Source organism: Cyanistes caeruleus, chromosome 37 (genome assembly GCF_971803275.1).
Source record: "Cyanistes caeruleus chromosome 37, bCyaCae1.hap1.1, whole genome shotgun sequence".
Taxonomy (NCBI): domain Eukaryota; kingdom Metazoa; phylum Chordata; class Aves; order Passeriformes; family Paridae; genus Cyanistes; species Cyanistes caeruleus.
The window spans coordinates 828,392-848,724 of NC_141738.1; the positions used below are offsets into that span (position 1 = coordinate 828,392).

A 20,333-nucleotide genomic window follows, 5' to 3' on the forward strand; every position below is an offset into this window, starting at 1 on the left:
TGGAACCCCCGGGGGCAAATTCGGGACCCCCGGGGGCAAATTTGGAACCCCCGGGGGCAAATTCGGGACCTCCGGGGACAAATTCGGGGCCCCCGGGGGCAAATTTGGAACCTCCGTGGGCAAATTCGGAACCTCTGGGAATAAAACTGCCCCAAAAAGAGGTAAAATGACCCCAAAAAGAGAAGAAACGACCCCCCCCAAGGGGTAAATTCTGCCCCCCGGGGGTAAAAAAACCCCAAAATGGGGTAAAATAACCCCAAAAGGGGTAAAATACACCCAAAAAAGGGGTAAAATACACCCAAAAAAGGGGTAAAATACACCCAAAAAAGGGGTAAAATACGTCCAAAATGGAGACAAATTACCACAAAAGGAGCAAAATAACCCCAAAATGGGGTAAAATGACCCAAAAAGAAGTAAAATAACCCCAAAATGGGTTAAAATAACCCCAAAATGGGGTAGAAGAACCAAAAAAAAGGGTAGAACACAACCAAAAAGTGATGAAATAACCCCAAAAAGTGGTAAAATCAACACAAAATTACCCCAAAATGGAGCAAAATTACTCCAAAAAAGGGAAAAATGAACCAAAAAGGGGTAAAAGAACCCAAAATGGAACAAAATTACCCCAAAATGGAACAAAATTACCCCCCCCAAAAAAAATAAACCAAAAAGGGGTAAAAAAACCCAAAAATGAGCAAAAAAACCCTTAAAAAAGCAGCAAAATAACCCCAGAAAATGGATAAAACCCCCCAAAATTGCCAAAACAACCCCAAAATTGCCAAAATAACCCCAAAAAAGGAGCCAAGACCCCTCCCCAAAATGAAAAACGCCCCCCCGAATCCCTTTTCCCCCCTCCCCAAATCACCAAGCTCCGCTCCGTTCTCCACAGATTTTATTCCAAATTTTTTTTTTTAGGGGCGAGGGGGTCCCCAAAATTTGGGTGGGGGGGGTCCCCAAAATTTGGGGAGGGGGCGGCACCCACTGGGGACCCTCCCCAAAATCCAGGTGAAGGCAGAGCCCACCCCCTCCCCCCACCCCCAAAATATTTTAGGGACCCCCCCCCCCCAAATTAAGCCACCCCCCCCCCCCCCCCCATTTATAGATATATTTACAATTTGGGGAGGGGGCGTGGGGGGGGGTGTCCCCTCCCCTCCCCCCCCCCCCTCGGGTCTTCTCCAGGCTGGGATTGGTCCCATGAGGCTGCGGGGTGGGGGAGGGGTCCCCAAAATTTGGGGGGGGGGGGGGGTCTTGTCCAACCCAAACCCCCCCCCCCAATAAAGGATTTTGGGGAGGGGGCTACGCCAGCCCCATTTCCTCCAGGACGCTCCGGGGGGATTCGTCTTCCTGGGGGGGGGAAAGGAAAGGGTTAAATTGGGGGGATCCCCCCCCGAACCCCAAAACTGGGGGGGAGGGGATGAGGGGGACACCACCCTAAAATTTGGGTGGGGGGGACAAGGGGAAATTGTCCCCAAATTTGGGGGGGATAAAGGAGGAACCCCCCCCTCCCCCTAAAATTGGGATGGTCCAAAGGGGATTTTTGGGGTTTCCCACCCCCTTCCCGTGGATTTTTGGGGTGTCCCAAAGTCCTGGAGAAGCTCCAGGTGGGTTTTGGGGTCACCAGGACCCTCCAAGAACCTCCATGGATTTTGGGGTCACCATGGATGGTCCATAAAGGATTTTTGGGGTCACCATGGATGGTCTCTATGGGATTTTTGGGGTCACCAAAACCCCATCCCATGGATTTTTGGGGTGTCCCCCAATTCCTGGAGAAGCTCCCCATGGATTTTGGGGTCACCATGGATGGTCCATAGGGGATTTTTGGGGTCACCATGACCTTCCAAGAACCTCCACGGACTTTGGGGTCACCATGGATGGTCCCTACGGGATTTTTGGGGTCCCCCATGCCCCTCCCATGGAATTTTGGGGTGTCCCCACCTCCTGGAGAAGCTCCCCATGGATTTTGGGGTCACCATGGATGGTCCATAGGGGATTTTTGGGGTCACCATGACCTTCCAAGAACCTCCATGGACTTTGAGGTCACCATGGATGGTCCACAAGGGGATTTTTGGGGTGCCCCCATGCCCCTCCCATGGATTTTTGGGGTGTCCCCACCTCCTGCAGCAGGTCCGCCTGCTCGATGGCCTTGAGGACGCTCTTCTTGGAGGTGTCCTGGATCTCACCACCCATCACGAACTCGTCCAGGATGAAGTAGGCCTTCTCGAAGTTGAAGATGATGTCCAGCTCACACACCTGGCCAGGAGGTCACCGGGCACTTGGGGACACCTCGGGACACCCCCAAATTCGGGGTGGGGCAGGTTATGGGGTGGGGGTGGGGATAGGGGACGTTGGGTGGCCCTGGGGTCCTCATTGAGAACTTTGGGGTGGCCCTGGTGGCCCTGGGGTCTTCATGGAGAACTTTGGGGTGGCCCTGGTGGCTTTGAGGGGCTCCTGGAGAACTTTGGGATGGCCCTGGGGTCCTCATTGAGAACTTTGGGGTGGCCCTGGTGGACTCCTGGTGGCCTTTGTGGTCCTTGGGGTCTCTCTGGAGAACTTTGGGGTGGCCCTGATGGCCTTGAAGGTCTCTTGGTGGCCACTTGGGGTCTTCCTGGAGAACTTTGGGGTGCCCTTGGCGGTCCTGGGGTTCTCCTGGTGGCCACTGGGGGAACACCCAGGTGGGTTCTGGTGGCCCTGGTGACCCTGTGGTGACCTTGGGGCGTCCCAGGTGACCTTGGGATGCTCCTGGTGATCCTGGGGTGGCCCTGAGATGTTTCTGGTGACCCCAGGGTGTCCCTGGTGACCCTGAGATGTTTCTGGTGACCCTGTGGTGACCCTGAGATGTTTCTGGTGACTCCAGGGTGTCCCTGATGACCCTGAGATGTTTCTGGTGACCCTGAGATGTTTCTGGTGGCCCCGGGATGTCCCCAGGGTGTCCCCCTGGGCCGTGTCCCCACTCACGCTGCCGAAGTACTTGTCCAGCAGCTCCACGTAGCGGTGGATGAGCTCCAGCGTGATCAGCTCGTTGTCCTGGCCCTCGATGGCGCAGCAGAAGTAGAGGCTGGCGTACCTGGGGGACAACATCGGGGTGGGGATGTCCTCTGGGCCACCAAAACCCACCGGGGCGCCGGGACGTGGCCCCAAGGAGGTCCCAGATGGCACCATGGTCAACCCAACCATGGTCAACCCATCATGGTCAAGCCAATCATGGTGAGTCCATCATGGTCAACCCAATCATGGTCAACCCAACCAGGGTCAACCCAACCATGGTCAACCCATCATGGTCAACCCAACCATGGTCAATTCATTGTGGTCAACACAATCATGGTCAACCCAACCATGGTCAACCCATCATGGTCAATCCAACCATGGTCAACCCAACCATGGTCAACCCAACCATGGTCAACCCAACCATGGTCAACTCATCATGGTCAACCCAACCATGGTCAATCCAACCATGGTCAACCTAATCATGGCCAACCCATCATGGTCAGTCCAACCATGGTCAACTCATCATGGTCAACCCAACCGTGGTGAACCCAACCATGGTCAACCCAATCGTGGTCAACCCAACCATGGTCAACCCATCATGGTTAACCAAATCATGGTCAACCCATCGTGGTCAGTCCAACCATGGTCAGTCCAAGCATGGTCAACGCAACCATGGTCAACCCATCATGGTCAACCCAACTGTGGTCAACATATCATTGTCAAGTTGACCACAGTCAACCCAAGCATAGTCAACCCAACTATGGTCAACCCATCATGGTCCACCTGATCAAGGTCAACCCATCATGGCCAACCCAACCATGGTCAACCCATCATGGTCAACCCAACCAGGGTCAACCCATCATAGTCCAAGAACGGTCAATTCATTATGGACAATGCAACCATGGTCACCTCATCATGGTCAACCCAACTGTGGTCAACCCATCATTGTCAACTTGACCATGGTTAACCCAAGCATGGTAAACCCAACTATGGTCAACTCATGATGGTCAACTCAACCATGGTCAACCCAACTATGGTCAACTCAACCATGGTCAACCCAAATATGGTCAACTCATGATGGTCAACTCAACCATGGTCAACCCATCATTGTCAACTTGACCAGGATCAACCCACCATGGTCAACCCAACTATGGTCAACCCATGATGGTCAACCCAACTGTGGTCAACCAAACCATGGACAACCCAATGTGGTCAACCCAACCGTGGTCAACCCACAATGGTCAACCCATCATGGTGCACTTGATCAAGGTCAACCCAAGCATGGTCAACCCTACTATGGTCAATCCATGATGGTCAACCCAACTGTGGTCAATTCATGATGGTCAACCCATCATGGTGCACTTGATCAAGGTCAACCCATCATGGACAACCCATCATGGTCCACCAGATCATGGTCAACCCAACTATGGTCAACCCATGATGGTCAACCCAACCGTGGTCAACCAAACCATGGACAACCCAATGTGGTCAACCAAACCATGGACAACCCCACCGTGGTCAACCCAACCACGGGACGGTTTGGGGGGGACAAAACTGAGGTGGGAGGTCCCCTGGATCTCCAAAGTCCACCTGAGGAGAAGCTTTTTTGAGGGAAAAAATTTGGAATTTGGGGTTTTATGGAAAAAGTGGATTTTTTAGGAGAGAAGGTGGATTTTTTTGGGGGGAAAAGTTGGAATTTTGGGGGAAAATGTGGATTTTTAGGGGAAAAAGTGATTTTTTTCGGGAGAAGATGGATTTTTTAGGGAAAAAAAGAGAATTTTGGGGAGGAAAACGTGGATTTTTCTGGGGAAAATTGGATGTTTATTGCGGAAAAATATTTTTTGTGGGGAAAAAAGAAAAGTTTGGGAGAGAAGTTGCTTTTTTTTGGGGAAAAAGGCATTTTTTTTTTTGGAGGTAAAGTTGGTATTTTTTGGGGGGTAAAAAGGCATTTTTGGGGCAATTTTTTTATGGGGGGAAAGAAAATTTTGGGAGGGAAAAGTCACATTTTTGGGGGATAAATGAATTTTTTGGGAGGAAAAAAGAAATTTTCTGTGGGGAGGAAAAGACATTTTTAGGGAAAAAAAGACATTTTTAAGAGGCAAAAAGGCATTCTGGAGGGGAAAGGTGATTTTATTTCAGTAAAAAGCCACTTTTTGGGAGGAAAAAACCCCATTTTTTTGAGAAAAAGATCATTTTTGCACGGAAAAAAAGAAATTTTGGGAAAAAAAAATAATTATTTTTGCGGACAATCCTTTTCTCTAACCCCTAAACCCCTTTTTAATGGGTGGAAAACTCATTTTTTTTGGCTGAAAAAATTGATTTTTTTGGTGGGAAATCACGTTTTTTTTGGATTTTTTCCTCAATTTTTTTTTTTAAGGGTGGAAAACTCAATTTTTTAGAATTTTTTTGGGTGGGTTTTACCTTTTGTAGACCACCTTGAGGTCCCTCCACTCGAGGAAACTGCACATTTTGGGTTTCCTGGCCAGCACCACCTGCATCAGCTCCCGGACCATTTTCTTCTTGTCCTTGTCGGCCGTGGCCAGGTACCACTTCTGCAGCCTCAGTTTCCCTTGGCGGCTGAACAGCAGCATGAACCGCATCTGGGGGGGGCTGGGGGGTCACTGGGAGGGACTGGGAGCACTGGGAGGGGATCTGGGGGGATTTGGGGAGATTTGGGGGGATTTTGGAGGGATTTGAGAGAGTTTTGGGGGGAATTTGGGGAGATTTGGGGGGGATTTGGGGGGATTTTGAGGGGGTTTTGGGGGGAATTTGGAGATTTTTGGGATATTGGGGGGGGTTGGGGGAGTTTTGAGGGATTTTGGGGTGTTTTTGGGGGGATTTGGGGGAGTTTTGGGGGATTTGGGGGCCCGGGGAGGGGTTGGGAGTGGGGGGCTCTGCAGCCTCAGTTTCCCTTGGTGGCTGAACAGCAGCTGGGACCAAATCTGGGGGGGGCTGGGGGGGTCACTGGGAGGGACTGGGAGCACTGGGAGGGGATTTGGGGGGATTTGGGGGTCTGGGGATGGATTTTGGGGGAGGTTTGGGGGTCCGGGGATGGATTTTGGGGGGATTTGGGGGGATTTTGGGGTCTGGGGATGGATTTTGGGGGAATTTGGGGGGATTTTGGGGGGATTTGGAGGTTTGGGGATGGATTTTGGGGGGATTTTGAAGGATTTTGGGGGTCTGGGGATGGATTTGGGGGAGGTTTGGGGGTCCGGGGATGGATTTTGGGGTCTGGGGATGGATTTTGGGGGGATTTGGGGGTCTGGGGATGGATTTTGGGGGGATTTGAGGGGATTTTGGGGGGATTTGGAGGTTTGGGAATGGATTTTGGGGGGATTTGGGGGTCTGGGGATGGATTTTGAGGGGATTTGGGGGGATTTGGAGGTTTGGGAATGGATTTTGGGGGGATTTGGGGGGATTTTGGGGTCTGGGCATGGATTTTGGGGGGATTTTGAGAGATTTTGGGGTCTGGGCATGGATTTTGGGGGATTTGGGGGTCGAGGACAAGGTAAGGGGGGGGGTCCCGTGGGGGTGGGGGAGGGGTCTGGGAGCTCATTTGGGATCCGGGGGGATTGGGGGGGCGGGGTCTGCAGAGTCACGTGGTGCCGGGGTGGGGGAGGGGAGTGAGAGGTCACGTGGGAACCGATCCCGGGAGGGGGGGAGTGGGCTCTGCCCCCGTTGGGATCCCGAGGTCACGTGGTCAGAGGTCAAAGGTCACCCCCCCAGGGCACGACCACCACCCCCCATTTCCCCCGCACCACGTGACTGCCCCTCCTCACCACGTGACTCCCGCCCCCGCCGCGCCCCCTGCTCACCATAGCGCCGTGTCCCGCGGGCGGGGCCGCGGGCGGGGCCGCGGGCGGGGCCGGGGGTCCGGGGGGGGTCGGGGAGGGGGTCCCGGAGGGGTCCCGGGGGTCGGGGGGGGTCGGACGGGGCCGCTCCGCGCCTCCGGCAGCGCCGCGCCGGGCCCGCCGCTTCCGGGTGTGACGTCACCGCGCATGCGCCGGCGCCCCCGGGGCGCGGTCTGTCGCCGTGGCAACGGGAGAAAGGAGCGTGGCCTGGGGACGAGGAAATGGGGAGGGGCTTCCCGCCGAAGGGGCGGGGTTTCCATAGCAACGGGGAGGGGCGGGGCTTGTCGCTATGGGAACCGGGGCGCGCTTCCCGCCGGGGGGCGGCTGTTGCCGTGGTAACGGGGAGGGGGCGTGGACTATGCCGGTGGGCGGGGATGTTGCCTTGGCAACGCGGTGTGGCCGGGTAACGGTTGCTATGGGGGTGTTGTCATGGCAACGGAGGGCAGAACTGGGAGAGAGGGGGAATTTGGGATCCTTGGGGGGAGATTTGGGGTGAAAAAGGGGAATTTGGGGTGCTCGGGTTGAAACAGCGCATTGGGACATGGTGGTGACCCCGAGCCCAGGACAGGAGTGACCCCAGAGTGACCCCAGAGTGACCCCAGAGTGACCCCAGGACAGGACAGGAGTGACCCCAGAGTGACCTCAGAGTGACCCCAGAGTGACCCCAGAGTGACCCCAGAGTGACCCCAGGACAGGACAGGAGTGACCCCAGAGTGACCCCAGAGTGACCCCAAAGTGACCCCAGGACAGAACAGGAGTGACCCCAGAGTGACCCCAGAGTGACCCCAGAGTGACCCCAGAGTGACCTCAGAGTGACCCCAGAGTGACCTCGGAGTGACCCCAGAGTGACCCCAGAGTGACCCCAGGACAGGACAGGAGTGACCCCAGAGTGACCCCAGAGTGACCCCAAAGTGACCCCAGGACAGGACAGGAGTGACCCCAGAGTGACCCCAGAGTGACCCCAGGACAGCAGTGACCCCAGTTTTTGATGATCCCAGTTTGGGGTGACCCCTGTGCCCCACATCCCGATGGGAACACCTGGACATGTCCTGGGACACACCTGGACATTCCTTGGGACGCACCTGGACACGTCCTGGAACACACCTGGACATGTCCTGGAGCACACCTGGACATGTCCTGGGACACACCTGGACATGTCCCGGGACACACCTGGACATGTCCTGGGACACACCTGGACGTGTCCTGGGACACACCTGGACGTGTCCTGGAACACACCTGGACACATCCTGGGACACACCTGGACACGTCCTGGGACACACCTGGACATTCCTTGGGACACACCTGGACGTGTCCTGGGACACACCTGGACATGTCCTGGAACACACCTGGACACATCCTGGGACACACCTGGACACATCCTGGGACACACCTGGACATATCCTGGAACACACCTGGACATGCCTGGGACACACCTGGACGTGTCCTGGGACACACCTGGACGTGTCCTGGAACACACCTGGACATTCCTTGGGACACACCTGGACATGTCCTGGAGCACACCTGGACACATCCTGGAACACACCTGGACATGTCCTGGAACACACCTGGACATGCCTGGGACACACCTGGACACATCCTGGGACACACCTGGACATTCCTTGGGACACACCTGGACACATCCTGGGACACACCTGGACGTGTCCCGGGACACACCTGGACGTGTCCCGGAACACACCTGGACATGCCTGGGACACACCTGGACGTGTCCCGGGACACACCTGGACATGTCCTGGAACACACCTGGACATGCCTGGGACACACCTGGACGTTCCCTGGGACACACCTGGACATGTCCCGGAACACACCTGGACATGCCTGGGACACACCTGGACGTGTCCTGGGACACACCTGGACGTGTCCTGGAACACACCTGGACATGTCCTGGAACACACCTGGACGTGCCCTGGGACACACCTGGACACATCCTGGGACACACCTGGACACATCCTGGGACACACCTGGACATGTCCTGGGACACACCTGGACACATCCTGGGACACACCTGGACGTGTCCTGGGACACACCTGGACACATCCTGGGACACACCTGGACATGCCCTGGAACACACCTGGACTTGCTCCAGGACACACCTGGACGTGCTCCAGGACACACCTGGACACTCCCTGAGGAGCCTCCTGGAGCTCAGGTGTTGTCACCATTCCAGGAAGGACACCTGGTGCCCCGTGCCACCACGCGTGCCGGGAAAAGGGCGGAATCCTCGCCGGATCGGTTCCTCCCACCTCGTTTTATTGTGACCAAAGGTCCCCCCCAGGTGTTTTTTCCGTGTCCTGGATCCCGGGGACAGGTCCGTGTGCCCGGCTCTGCCCCCCAGCTCCGGGGCCATGGGGGGACGGTGGTGGCCATGGGGCAGCCGGGCCCTGCTCTGCGTCTGCGTCCTGGGCACTGTCACAGGTGGGAGCTGCTGGCACCTCCTCAGCCCTGGTGGCACTGGGACCCCTCCCAAACCCTGGTGTCACCAGGACCCCTCCCAAACCCTGCTGTCACCTCCCCAACCCTGGTGGCACCGGGACCCCTCCCCAGCTCCAGGACCCCTCCCCAGCCCTGCTGGCACTGGGACCCCTCCCAAACCCTGGTGTCACCTCCTCAGCCCTGCTGGCACCGGGACCCCTCCCCAGCTCCAGGACCCCTCCCCAGCCCTGCTGGCATCTCCCCAACCCTGGTGGCACCGGGACCCCTCCCAAACCCTGGTGTCACCTCCCCAGCCCTGGTGGCACCGGGACCCCTCCCAAACCCTGCTGTCACCTCCCCAGCCCTGCTGGCACCGGGACCCCTCCCCAGCTCCAGGACCCCTCCCCAGCCCTGCTGGCACCGGGACCCCTCCCCAGCTCCAGGACCCCTCCCCAGCCCTGCTGACACCAGGACCCCTCCCCAGCCCTGTTGGCATCTCCCCAACCCTGGTGGCACCAGGACCCCTCCCCAGCCCTGGTGGCACCAGGACCCCTCCCCAGCCCTGGTGGCACTGGGACCTCTCCAACCCTGCTGGCACCTCCCCAGCCCTGGTGGCATCTCCCCGACCCTGGTGGCACTGGGACCTCTCCTCAGCCCTGGTGGCACCAGGACCCCTCCCCAGCCCTGGTGGCATCGGGACCTCTCCTCAGCCCTGCTGGCACCGGGACCCCTCCCCAGCTCCAGGACCCCTCCCCAGCCCTGCTGGCACCAGGACCCCTCCCCAGCCCTGTTGGCACCTCCTCAGCCCTGGTGGCACCGGGACCCCTCCCCAGCCCTGGTGGCACTGGGACCTCTCCAACCCTGCTGGCACCTCCCCAGCCCTGGTGGCATCGGGACCTCTCCTCAGCCCTGCTGGCACCGGGACCCCTCCCCAGCTCCAGGACCCCTCCCCAACCCTGGTTTCACCAGGACTTCTCCTCAGCCCTGCTGGCACCAGGACCCCTCCCCAGCTCCAGGACCCCTCCCCACCCCATGGCAGGAGGAGCCCAGAACCGCGAGTTTGGAAATGGGGTGGGACTGGGATCACCCAAAGGATGTGGGGCTGGCAGCAAACAGAACGAACTGGGGTCTTCAGGGGGGGTCTGGGGGTCTTTGGGACCCAACTGGTGGGTTCAGGACCCAGTTGGGATCTTGGGATCTTGGGAAGTGTCTTTGGAGAACCAAGGGTGGGTCTTGGGGGGATGTTGTGGATGGGGTTCTTTGGAGGTCCAGGGGTTTCTTGGGTGGGGGACAGAGATCTTTGTTTGGGGGTCCCGGATCTTTGTTTGGGGGTCCCGGATCTTTGTTTGGGGGTCCAGGATCTTTGTTTGGGGGTCTGAGATCTTTGTTTGGGGGTCCAGGGGTCTTTGGGGCCCAGCTGGGGGTCTGGAGGGTCTTTGTGAGTCTTGGTGGCATTTTTGGAGAGCCAAGGTTGGGTTTTGGAGGGATGGGGATGGTTTTGGAGACCTGGAGATCTTTGGAGGGGGCTCCAGGGGCCTCAGGGGGGGTCAGGGTCTTTGTTTGGGGGTCCAGGGGGCCTTTTGAGGGGGGTCTGTGGGTTTTTGAGGTGGATCCATGGGTCTTTGGGGGGATCTGGAGGGTCTGGGGAGTCTTGGGGTCATCTTTGGAGAACCAAGGATGGATTTTTGGGGGGACGTTGGTCTGTGATGGGTGAGGGTCTTTGGGGGTCCAGGGGGTCTTTGGGGGTCCAGGGGTCTTTGGGGGTCCAGGGGTCTTTGTGGGGGGGTCCCAGGGGTCTTTTGAGGGGGGTCTGTGGGTTTTTGGGGTGGGTCCGTGAGTCCTTGGGACCCAAAGGATGGGATTTTGGGGACGTTGGTCTGTGGTGGGTGAGGGTCTTCGGGGGTCCAAAGGTCTTTGGGGTGGACCCAGGGGTCTTTGGGGGGGGGGGTCAATGGATCTTTGGGGTCACAGGGCTTTGGGATCCCTCTGGGGGGGTCTTGGGACCCACCTGGGGATCCTTGGGGCATCTTTGGGGCATCTTTGAAGAACCAGGGTTGGGTTTTTGGGGGGTTTGTTGGTCTGGGGTGGGTGAGGGTCTTGAGGGGTCCAGGGGAGTTTGAGGAGGGGTCGGTGGATCTTTGAGTTCACGAGGTTCTGGGGTCCAACCGGGGGTGTTGAGACCCAGCAGGGGGGCTTGGGGATCCTTGGGGAACCTTTGGAGATCCCAGGTGGGGTTTGGGAGGTGCTGGTCTGTTGTGGGTGGGGGTCCCTGAGGGGCTCCAGCTGTCCCTGAGGTGCTCCAGGTGTCCCTGGGGGGCTCCAGGTGTCCCTGAGGGGCTCCAGGTGTCCCTGGGGAGCTCCAGGTGTCTCTGGGGAGCTCCAGGTGTCCCTGAGGAGCTCCAGGTATCTCTGAGGGGCTTCAGGTGTCCCTGGGGAGCTCCAGGTGTCCCTGGGGAGCTCCAGGTGTCTCTGGGGAGCTCCAGGTGTCCCTGAGGTGCTCCAGGTGTCCCTGAGGGGCTCCAGGTGTCCCTGAGGGGCTCCAGGTGTCTCTGAGGGGCTCCAGGTGTCCCTGAGGTGCTCCAGGTGTCTCTGAGGGGCTCCAGGTGTCCCTGAGGAGCTCCAGGTGTCCCTGAGGGGCTCCAGGTGTCCCTGAGGGGCTCCAGGTGTCCCTGAGGTGCTCCAGGTGTCTCTGAGGGGCTCCAGGTGTCCCTGGGGAGCTCCAGGTGTCCCTGAGGGGCTCCAGGTGTCCCTGAGGGGCTCCAGGTGTCCCTGGGGCTCCACAGGCTTTGGTGGCCAGCGGGATTTGGGAGATGTTGCTGAGGTCGGCCAGGGCAGGTCCTTCACCTGCAGGAGGTGGTGGAATGTCCACTCCAAGGGCGTGGCTGTCCTGGGGTGACGTGGCCACCTCTACTCCAGCAGGGACAACCATGGACGACAGCATGGACAGCTCTACTGCATCCCTGACCCTGTCTACAAACGCAACTGTCACCCCCAAGATGGACACGGCCACCGACACCAACCCTACTGAGGTGTCCAGCCCACCTTCCACCTCAGCTGTCATCCCCAAGATGGACACCACCAACACCAACCCTACTGAGATGTCCAGCCCACCTTCCACCTCAGATGTCACCCCCAAGATGGACACCACCGACACCAACCCTACTGAGATCTCCAGCCCACCTTCCACCTCAGCTGTCACCCCCGAGATGGACATGGCCACCGACACCAACCCTACTGAGATCTCCAGCCCACCTTCCACCTCAGCTGTCACCCCCGAGATGGACATGGCCACCGACACCAACCCTACTGAGATCTCCAGCCCACCTTCCACCTCAGCTGTCATCCCCAAGATGGACACCACCGACATCAACCCTACTGAGATGTCCAGCCCACCTTCCACCTCAGCTGTCATCCCCAAGATGGACACCACCGACATCAACCCTACTGAGATGTCCAGCCCACCTTCCACCTCAGCTGTCACCCCCAAGATGGACACGGCCACCGACATCAACCCTACTGAGATGTCCAGCCCACCTTCCACCTCAGATGTCACCCCTGACATGGACACGACCACCCCCACCCTGACCATGACCCCCACCCCATCTTCCACCCCAACTGTCACCCCCAACATGGACACAACCACCCCCACCCTGACCATGACCCCCACCCCATCTTCCACCCCAACTGTCACCCCCAACATGGACACAACCACCCCCACCCTGACCATGACCCCCACCCCATCTTCCACCCCAACTGTCCCCACCATCACCACCACCAGCAGCATTACCACCAGCGCATCCACCATGACAACCATGGTCACGAGTCCAGGTGAGTCTGTCTCCTTGGTGGCCCTCCATAACCACGTCCCTTTTCCCTTACCTGTGCCCAGCTTTCTCCAGGTGTCTCCTGGGGTTCCTCCAGGTGTCACAGCACCTTTGTTCTTGGTTTCCTCTGCCAGGTCAGTGCCAGAACGGTGGCACCTGGGACGGTGGCAAGTGTTTGTGTCCCGAGGGCTTCCAAGGTGACTTCTGCGAGGATCCCATCTGCCAGAATGGGGGCACCTGGGACAGCGGCCTCTGCCAGTGCACCAAGAACTTCCGAGGGGACAGGTGCCAGTTCATCAAGGACATCGTGGACATCAGCAACGGTAGGGGACTGTCCCAAGGTGCCGTGGGGCGGCCACCAGAGCAGGATCTGGGCTGAGGTCACCTTTGAGGGGTCAGCCAGGGGTTGGGAGCACTGTGAGGGTCTGACCTGGGATTGGGACCACCATGGAGAAACAGATGTGGGATGGGGACCACCTCAGAGGGGTCAACCTGGGGACAGGACCACCAAGGAGGGACAGATGTGGGATGGGGACCACCTCAGAGGGGTCAACCTGGGGACAGGACCACCAAGGAGGGACCAACTTGGGGATGGGGCCACCACGGAGGGGCTGACCCTGGGATGAAGTTGGGTCACCACCGAGGGACCAACCAAGAAACGGGGTCACCTTGGGGAGAATGACCTGGGATTGGGGTCTCCATGGAGGAATCCCCTGGCCACAGTTCACCAGGGGTGGGATGGGGACAGCCAGGTCTCTTCCTCATGGTTGTCCTCTGTAGAGCCAGTGATGATGAACGCCACGGTGGAGATGAAGACCAAAATCGTCAACAGGAATTTGACTGATGAATTCAAAAATCCATCCTCAGATGCTTACAAGGACTTCGAGAAAATGTTCCAGGAGAAGGTCGGGACTCCGCAATGCCAGGGGTGGCCCTGGGGACAGTCCCTTGAGGGGGATGTGGGCCGTGATGGGCACCTGGCTCTTCCCTGGCTTCTCTTTGTCTTCCAGATGTTGAAGATTTATGGGCACATTAAGGACTACCAAGGTGTGGTCATCAAAAACCTGAGGTGAGTCTCCACCGGTGGCCAGGTGGGCTCCTGACCCTCTCCAGGGCTCCGGTGGGGTGGTTTGGGGTGAAGGGACCCATGGGGGTCAGTTTGAGGTGATTCCCCTCAAGTCTGGAGCATCTGCGTCCCTCCAAGCCACGCCGTGTCCGTGGGGTTCCTCCAGGACAGTCCAGCCCCGTGTCACCGTGGTGTCCCTCCACACTGGGGATCCCAAACTGGTCCCAGTTTGGTCCAGAGCCGAGCTCTGCCCCTTCTCCTCACAGCTCGGGCAGCATTGTGGTGGTCTATGACGCCCTCCTGAAGGTCAACCCCAGCTCCAGGGTCAACGACACGCTGAAGAACATCTCCAAGAACTTCGTCACTGCCTTCCAAAACTACACCGACTGCGATGAGACCTGCACAGGGGACAAATGTGAGTGAGCCCAGGGGTCATCCCACCACCGTCACCACTGTGACCACTGTGACCACCATGACCATTCCCATCAGGTGCTCGGACCAGCACCAGCTCCTCGCTGGGGGCTGCTGGCCTTGGGGTGGCCCACCAGCATCTCCTCTCTCCACGCCAGGTTCTTTCTGCTTCAACGCCGCTGCCACCGAAGTCCTCAACTACAGGCCGGAACCGTTGGAAGAAGGTAAGCAAAGCCCACGGGGGTGTTTGGGTGTGTCCGACCCTCCGGAGCACCCCAAAACCTGAGCCCCGTGTCCCCACCCTCAGGTCTGTGCGACACCTACGTCCAGGAGGGCTTCCAAACCTTCTACAGACCATCCCTGACGGACACCGGCATCGTCTGCGTCACGCCCTGCGACGCCCGCCACGCCCACCCCCTGCCCTGCGTCCATGGCAGCTGCTCCGTCAGCCGGGCGGGGCCGCAGTGCCAGTAAGGACCCCAAAAACGGGTGGTCTCCCCTCCACATCCCGTGGGTGTCATCGTCACCATCCCCATGATCTGCTCACCATGGTGACCCCCGTGATGGCCTCACAACTGTGACCACCCCATTCCCATGACCACGCCCAACACCGTGACCCCCATGATGACCCTAATACCGTGACCACCCAACCATGGCCATGATGACCACAACCCCCCCACCACCACCATGGCCACCCTCACCATCCATGAACATCATGACCCCTATGACAACCCCACTGCCATGATCCCCATGGTGACCCCACCACCATGACCCCCATGACCACCAGAACCCCCCATGACAACCCCCAACACCATGACCATGGTGACCATGGTGACCCCACCACCATGATCACCATGACCACCATGACTACCATGACCACCATGACCACCATGCCCCCCATGACAACTCCACTGCCATGACTTCCATGACCATGGTGACCCCACCACCATGACCACCATGACCACCATGACCACCATGATCTCCATGACAACCCCACTGCCATGACCTCCATGACCATGGTGACCCCACCACCATGACCACCATGACCACCATGACCACCATGACCACCATGACAACCCCACTGCCATGACCTCCATGACCTCCATGACCATGATGACGCCACCACCATGACCATGGTGACCCCACCACCATGACCACCATGACCACCATGACCACCCCCACCAGGTGTTCGGACCAGCTGATCTTCTGGTACCAGGACAAAGCCTGCAGGTCCCGTGTCAGCAAGGTGGGCGTGGCCGTAGGGGTTCCGGTGGCCATCTTGGTCCTGGTCACCACCATCTTCACCGTCCTCCTGCTGAGGTCTCGGCGGCAGAAGGAACAGTACAGGTAAATGTGTCACCGTGGGGTGAGCCGGGGGGTCCCGTGGTGGTCCCGAGTCTCATCCGTGTCGGTCCCACCACGCAGGGACAGGCTGAGGTCCCGCTCGGAGCTGTACAGCAGCGACGACGAGAACTGGGACGCGTCGCAAGGCTTCGCCGCGGGGAATCCGGCGGCCACCTGGGAAGGTAATGGGGATGGAGGTGGGGATGGAGATGGGGACGGAGATGAGGATGGAGGTGGGGATGGAGGTGGGGACGGAGGTGGGGACGGAGGTGGGGACGGAGGTGGGGATGGAGGTGGGGATGGAGGTGGGGATGGAGGTGGGGACGGAGGTGGGGACGGAGGTGGGGATGGAGGTGGGGATGGAGGTGGGGATGGAGGTGGGGATGGAGGTGGGGACGGAGGTGAGGATGGAGGTGGGGATGGAGGTGGGGATGGAGATGGGGATGGAGATGAGGATGGAGGTGGGGATGGAGGTGGGAATGGAGGTGGGGATGGAGATGGGGATGGAGATGAGGATGGAGGTGGGGATGGAGGTGGGAATGGAGGTGAGGATGGAGGTGGGAATGGAGGTGGGAATGGAGGTGGGAATGGAGGTGGGGATGGAGGTGGGGACGGAGGTGGTGATGGAGGTGGGGATGGAGGTGGGGACGGAGGTGGGGACGGAGGTGGGGATGGAGGTGGGGATGGAGGTGGGGATGGAGGTGGTGATGGAGGTGGGGATGGAGGTGGGGACGGAGGTGGGGATGGAGGTGAGGATGGAGGTGGGGATGGAGATGGGGATGGAGATGAGGATGGAGGTGGGGATGGAGGTGGGAATGGAGGTGGGAATGGAGGGGGGGATGGAGGTGGGGATGGAGGTGGGAATGGAGGGGGGGATGGAGGTGGGGATGGAGGTGGGAATGGAGGTGAGGATGGAGGTGGGGATGGAGGTGGTGATGGAGGTGGGGATGGAGGTGGGGACGGAGGTGGGGATGGAGGTGAGGATGGAGGTGGGAATGGAGGTGGGAATGGAGGTGGGAATGGAGGTGGGGATGGAGGTGGGGATGGAGGTGGGAATGGAGGGGGGGATGGAGGTGGGGATGGAGGTGGGAATGGAGGTGAGGATGGAGGTGGGGATGGAGGTGGTGATGGAGGTGGGGATGGAGGTGGGGACGGAGGTGGGGATGGAGGTGAGGATGGAGGTGGGGATGGAGGTGGGGATGGAGGTGGGGATGGAGGTGGGGATGGAGGTGGTGATGGAGGTGGGGATGGAGGTGGGAATGGAGGGGGGGATGGAGGTGGGGATGGAGGTGGGAATGGAGGTGAGGATGGAGGTGGGGATGGAGGTGGTGATGGAGGTGGGGATGGAGGTGGGGACGGAGGTGGGGATGGAGGTGAGGATGGAGGTGGGGATGGAGGTGGGGATGGAGGTGGGGATGGAGGTGGGAATGGAGGTGGGAATGGAGGTGGGAATGGAGGTGAGGATGGAGGTGGGGATGGAGGTGGTGATGGAGGTGGGGATGGAGGTGGGGACGGAGGTGGGGATGGAGGTGAGGATGGAGGTGGGGATGGAGATGGGGATGGAGATGAGGATGGAGGTGGGGATGGAGGTGGGAATGGAGGTGGGAATGGAGGTGGGGATGGAGGTGGGGATGGAGGTGGGAATGGAGGGGGGGATGGAGGTGGGGATGGAGGTGGGAATGGAGGTGAGGATGGAGGTGGGGATGGAGGTGGTGATGGAGGTGGGGATGGAGGTGGGGACGGAGGTGGGGATGGAGGTGAGGATGGAGGTGGGAATGGAGGTGGGAATGGAGGTGGGAATGGAGGTGAGGATGGAGGTGGGAATGGAGGTGGGAATGGAGGTGGGGATGGAGGTGGGGATGGAGGTGGTGATGGAGGTGGGGATGGAGGTGGGGACGGAGGTGGTGATGGAGGTGGGGATGGAGGTGGGGACGGAGGTGGGGATGGAGGTGAGGATGGAGGTGGGGATGGAGGTGGGGATGGAGGTGGGGATGGAGGTGGGGATGGAGGTGGTGATGGAGGTGGGGATGGAGGTGGGGATGGAGGTGGGGATGGAGGTGGGGATGGAGGTGGGAATGGAGGTGGGGATGGAGGTGGGGATGGAGGTGGGGACAGCGTGGGGGTCTCTGTGGCACCCAGGGGTCCACGGCATCTCTTCTTCCACCCCACAGACATGGAGACCTCCAGCACGCCCTACATCAACCTGGAGATGGTGGACACCTCGAGGATGGTGGGTGACACCGCCCCTGATGTTGTCCCCCTTTTATCCCCCACCCCATCATCATCATCCTCCCCTCTCCTTCCTCCCCAGATGCACATCCGGAGACCGACTGTGGTCCCACCAGTGGGGCCACCCGAGAGCCAGCGGGGACAGGACGCGGGGACACGGAGACGGGCGGAGGGGGGACACAGGGACACGAGGACATAAGGACACGGGGACACGGCGGTGATGAGCAGCGGGAAATCCACCGTCCTCTTCCTCCCCGCGCAGCTGTTTGCACAGAGAGCTTTTTATAATTAATTATAATTAAATATATCCTTTGTTTTATTGTCACCTCTCCGCTTCCTGTTGGGGACACCGGGTGGCTGCGTGACGGGGCGGGGGCTGGGCTGGGGACGCAGATCCAAGGAAAACACATTTCAAAGAGGAACAGAAATTAATTGGGGGTGAGTTAATTGTTGACCGAGCGATCGGGAACCGCCCTTGGGACACCCCGACCCCGCTGGGTGACGTGTGTTGGGACAACGTGTCCTTGTCCCCAGCCCTGGAATGAAACCCTGGAGGTTCCTCCACACCTCATTCCCACGGGGACAAAGGGCTCGGAGCAGGGGGTGGGGCAGCTCTGGTGGCTCCAGGAGGAGGGGACACTGAGAGGGTCCCCAGGTGGTGCCACCCATGTGTGGGGGGGACACTGAGGGGGTCTCAAGGTGGTGCCACCCATGGGTGGGGGGGACGTTGAGGGGGTCTCAAGGTGGACAATCGACCACCATGACCATGCTCCCCACCACTACCATGACCACCACCCTCACCACCATGACCACCACTCTCACCACCATGACCACCACAACCACCATGACCACCGCTCTCATCACCATGACCACCATGACCACCATGACCACCATGACCACCATGACCACCACTCTCACCACCATGACCACCACTCTCACACTCTCACCACCATGACCATGACCACCATGACCACCACCCTCACCACCATGACCACCATGACCACCATGACCACCACTCTCACCACCATGACCACCATGACCACCATGACCACCACCCTCACCACCATGACCACCATGACCACCATGACCACCATGACCACCACTCTCACCACCATGACCACCATGACCACCATGATCACCATGACCACCATGATCACCATGACCACCACTCTCACCACCATGACCACCATGACCACCATGACCACCACCATGACCACCACTCTCACACTCTCACCACCATGACCACCATGACCACCATGACCACCATGACCACCATGACCACCACGACCACCCCACCCTCACGACCCCCACGACTCCCCAGCCATGTCCCCCATGTCCACCCTCAATCCCATGACCCCCCACAACCCCCATGACCAGTCCCATGACCACCCCACCACCACCACCGTGACCACCACCACCCTCTCCCACACCACGGCTGGGGCAGGAGGACACGTCCTGTTCTCGTGGTGGCATTTGGCCTTCAGCCAACTCCCGCCCCACCTCCTCGGGCCAAAATCAACATTTTCATGTTTTTCATTCCACCCTTCTCGGCAGCCGGAGCCGGGGACAAAGTCCCAAACACCTGGAGGTGTGGCCAGGTGTGGCCCCAGACACACCTGGCAGCTGCTGGAATGTGGTGGGAGTGGCCCCTGCTGGAGCAGGGGTGGGGTCCAGGTGGTCATGGAGGTGTCACCCCCAAAAGTAGCTCCAGAAGGGTGGTGGGGGACATTTGTCCGGTCCCCAGGCTGTCGTTGGGGTTGTACCAGTACAAACCAGTGACACCAGAGATGTTTGAGTGACTTCATTAAGAACAAGAGGGTCCAGCCCCCTTTTTTGGGTCTGGGGGGGTCCTCACCCTTGGATTTGGGGACGGAGGGAGGTGGGGACATGACCTTGGAGGTGGGGACATGACCTTGGAGGTGGGGACATGACCTTTTAGGTGGGGTCAGGACCCAAAAGTGCTGCTGGAGGTGAGGTCACATCCTAAAAGTGGGGTCATGACCCTCAAAGTGCTCACAGGAGGAGGATGAAGATGAGGGCAGGGGGTCAAGGTCCCCCCCTCCAGCCCAGGAGAAGGTCCAGGTTGTCCTGCAGTGATGGGTAGGACCTCGTTCCATGGGGGTGGTGATGATGATGATGATGATGATGACGATGATGATGATGATGATGATGACAATGATGGCGATGATGGCGATG

At 59.1% G+C, this 20,333-nt stretch overlaps 2 protein-coding genes across 6 annotated transcripts; one reads left to right on the top strand and one right to left on the bottom strand.

Annotated features, from left to right (window-relative positions):
* Positions 1-872: 872 nt before the first annotated feature.
* Positions 873-6,950, bottom strand: AP1S1 (adaptor related protein complex 1 subunit sigma 1). Its single transcript, XM_086871886.1, has 5 exons — positions 6,798-6,950; positions 5,404-5,582; positions 2,953-3,061; positions 2,110-2,247; positions 873-1,341 (listed from the first exon to the last, which is right to left on the bottom strand). Exons 1-5 carry the CDS (start codon positions 6,798-6,800, stop codon positions 1,294-1,296), a joined length of 477 nt encoding a protein of 158 aa, XP_086728012.1. The 5' UTR covers positions 6,801-6,950; the 3' UTR covers positions 873-1,293.
* An 88-nt stretch (positions 6,951-7,038) lies between these two features.
* LOC111945802 (mucin-3A-like) lies at positions 7,039-18,462 on the top strand. Of its 5 annotated transcripts, none has more exons than XM_086871784.1 (13): positions 7,039-7,436; positions 7,579-9,266; positions 12,180-13,091; positions 13,222-13,410; positions 13,868-13,992; positions 14,098-14,156; positions 14,420-14,568; positions 14,723-14,788; positions 14,872-15,034; positions 15,750-15,911; positions 15,990-16,090; positions 18,080-18,138; positions 18,220-18,462. In XM_086871784.1, exons 2-13 carry the CDS (start codon positions 9,197-9,199, stop codon positions 18,334-18,336), a joined length of 2,172 nt encoding a protein of 723 aa, XP_086727910.1. In that variant the 5' UTR covers positions 7,039-7,436; positions 7,579-9,196; the 3' UTR covers positions 18,337-18,462. The 5 variants fall into 5 exon arrangements, with proteins under 5 accessions (XP_086727910.1, XP_086727914.1, XP_086727911.1 ...); XM_086871785.1 differs by having other exon boundaries at positions 7,295-7,436; positions 12,183-13,091; XM_086871788.1 differs by lacking the exon at positions 7,579-9,266 and having other exon boundaries at positions 7,122-7,236.
* Positions 18,463-20,333: the final 1,871 nt, after the last annotated feature.

What these genes read in the sequence shown, in the direction of transcription:
- AP1S1 (XM_086871886.1), bottom strand. An exon ending in TGGACAAGTACTTCGGCAGC is followed by an intron (nt 2,248 to 2,952) that starts GTGAGTGGGGAC and finishes CCTCCTGGCCAG; the next exon opens with GTGTGTGAGCTGGACATCAT. An exon ending in AGGCGGACCTGCTGCAGGAG is followed by an intron (nt 1,342 to 2,109) that starts GTGGGGACACCC and finishes TCCCCCCCCCAG; the next exon opens with GAAGACGAATCCCCCCGGAG.
- LOC111945802 (XM_086871784.1), top strand. Translation starts at nt 9,197, where the DNA reads ATGGGGGGACGGTGGTGGCCATGGGGCAGCCGGGCCCTGCTCTGCGTC. An exon ending in GTGGTCATCAAAAACCTGAG is followed by an intron (nt 14,157 to 14,419) that starts GTGAGTCTCCAC and finishes TTCTCCTCACAG; the next exon opens with CTCGGGCAGCATTGTGGTGG. An exon ending in TGGTGGACACCTCGAGGATG is followed by an intron (nt 18,139 to 18,219) that starts GTGGGTGACACC and finishes CTTCCTCCCCAG; the next exon opens with ATGCACATCCGGAGACCGAC.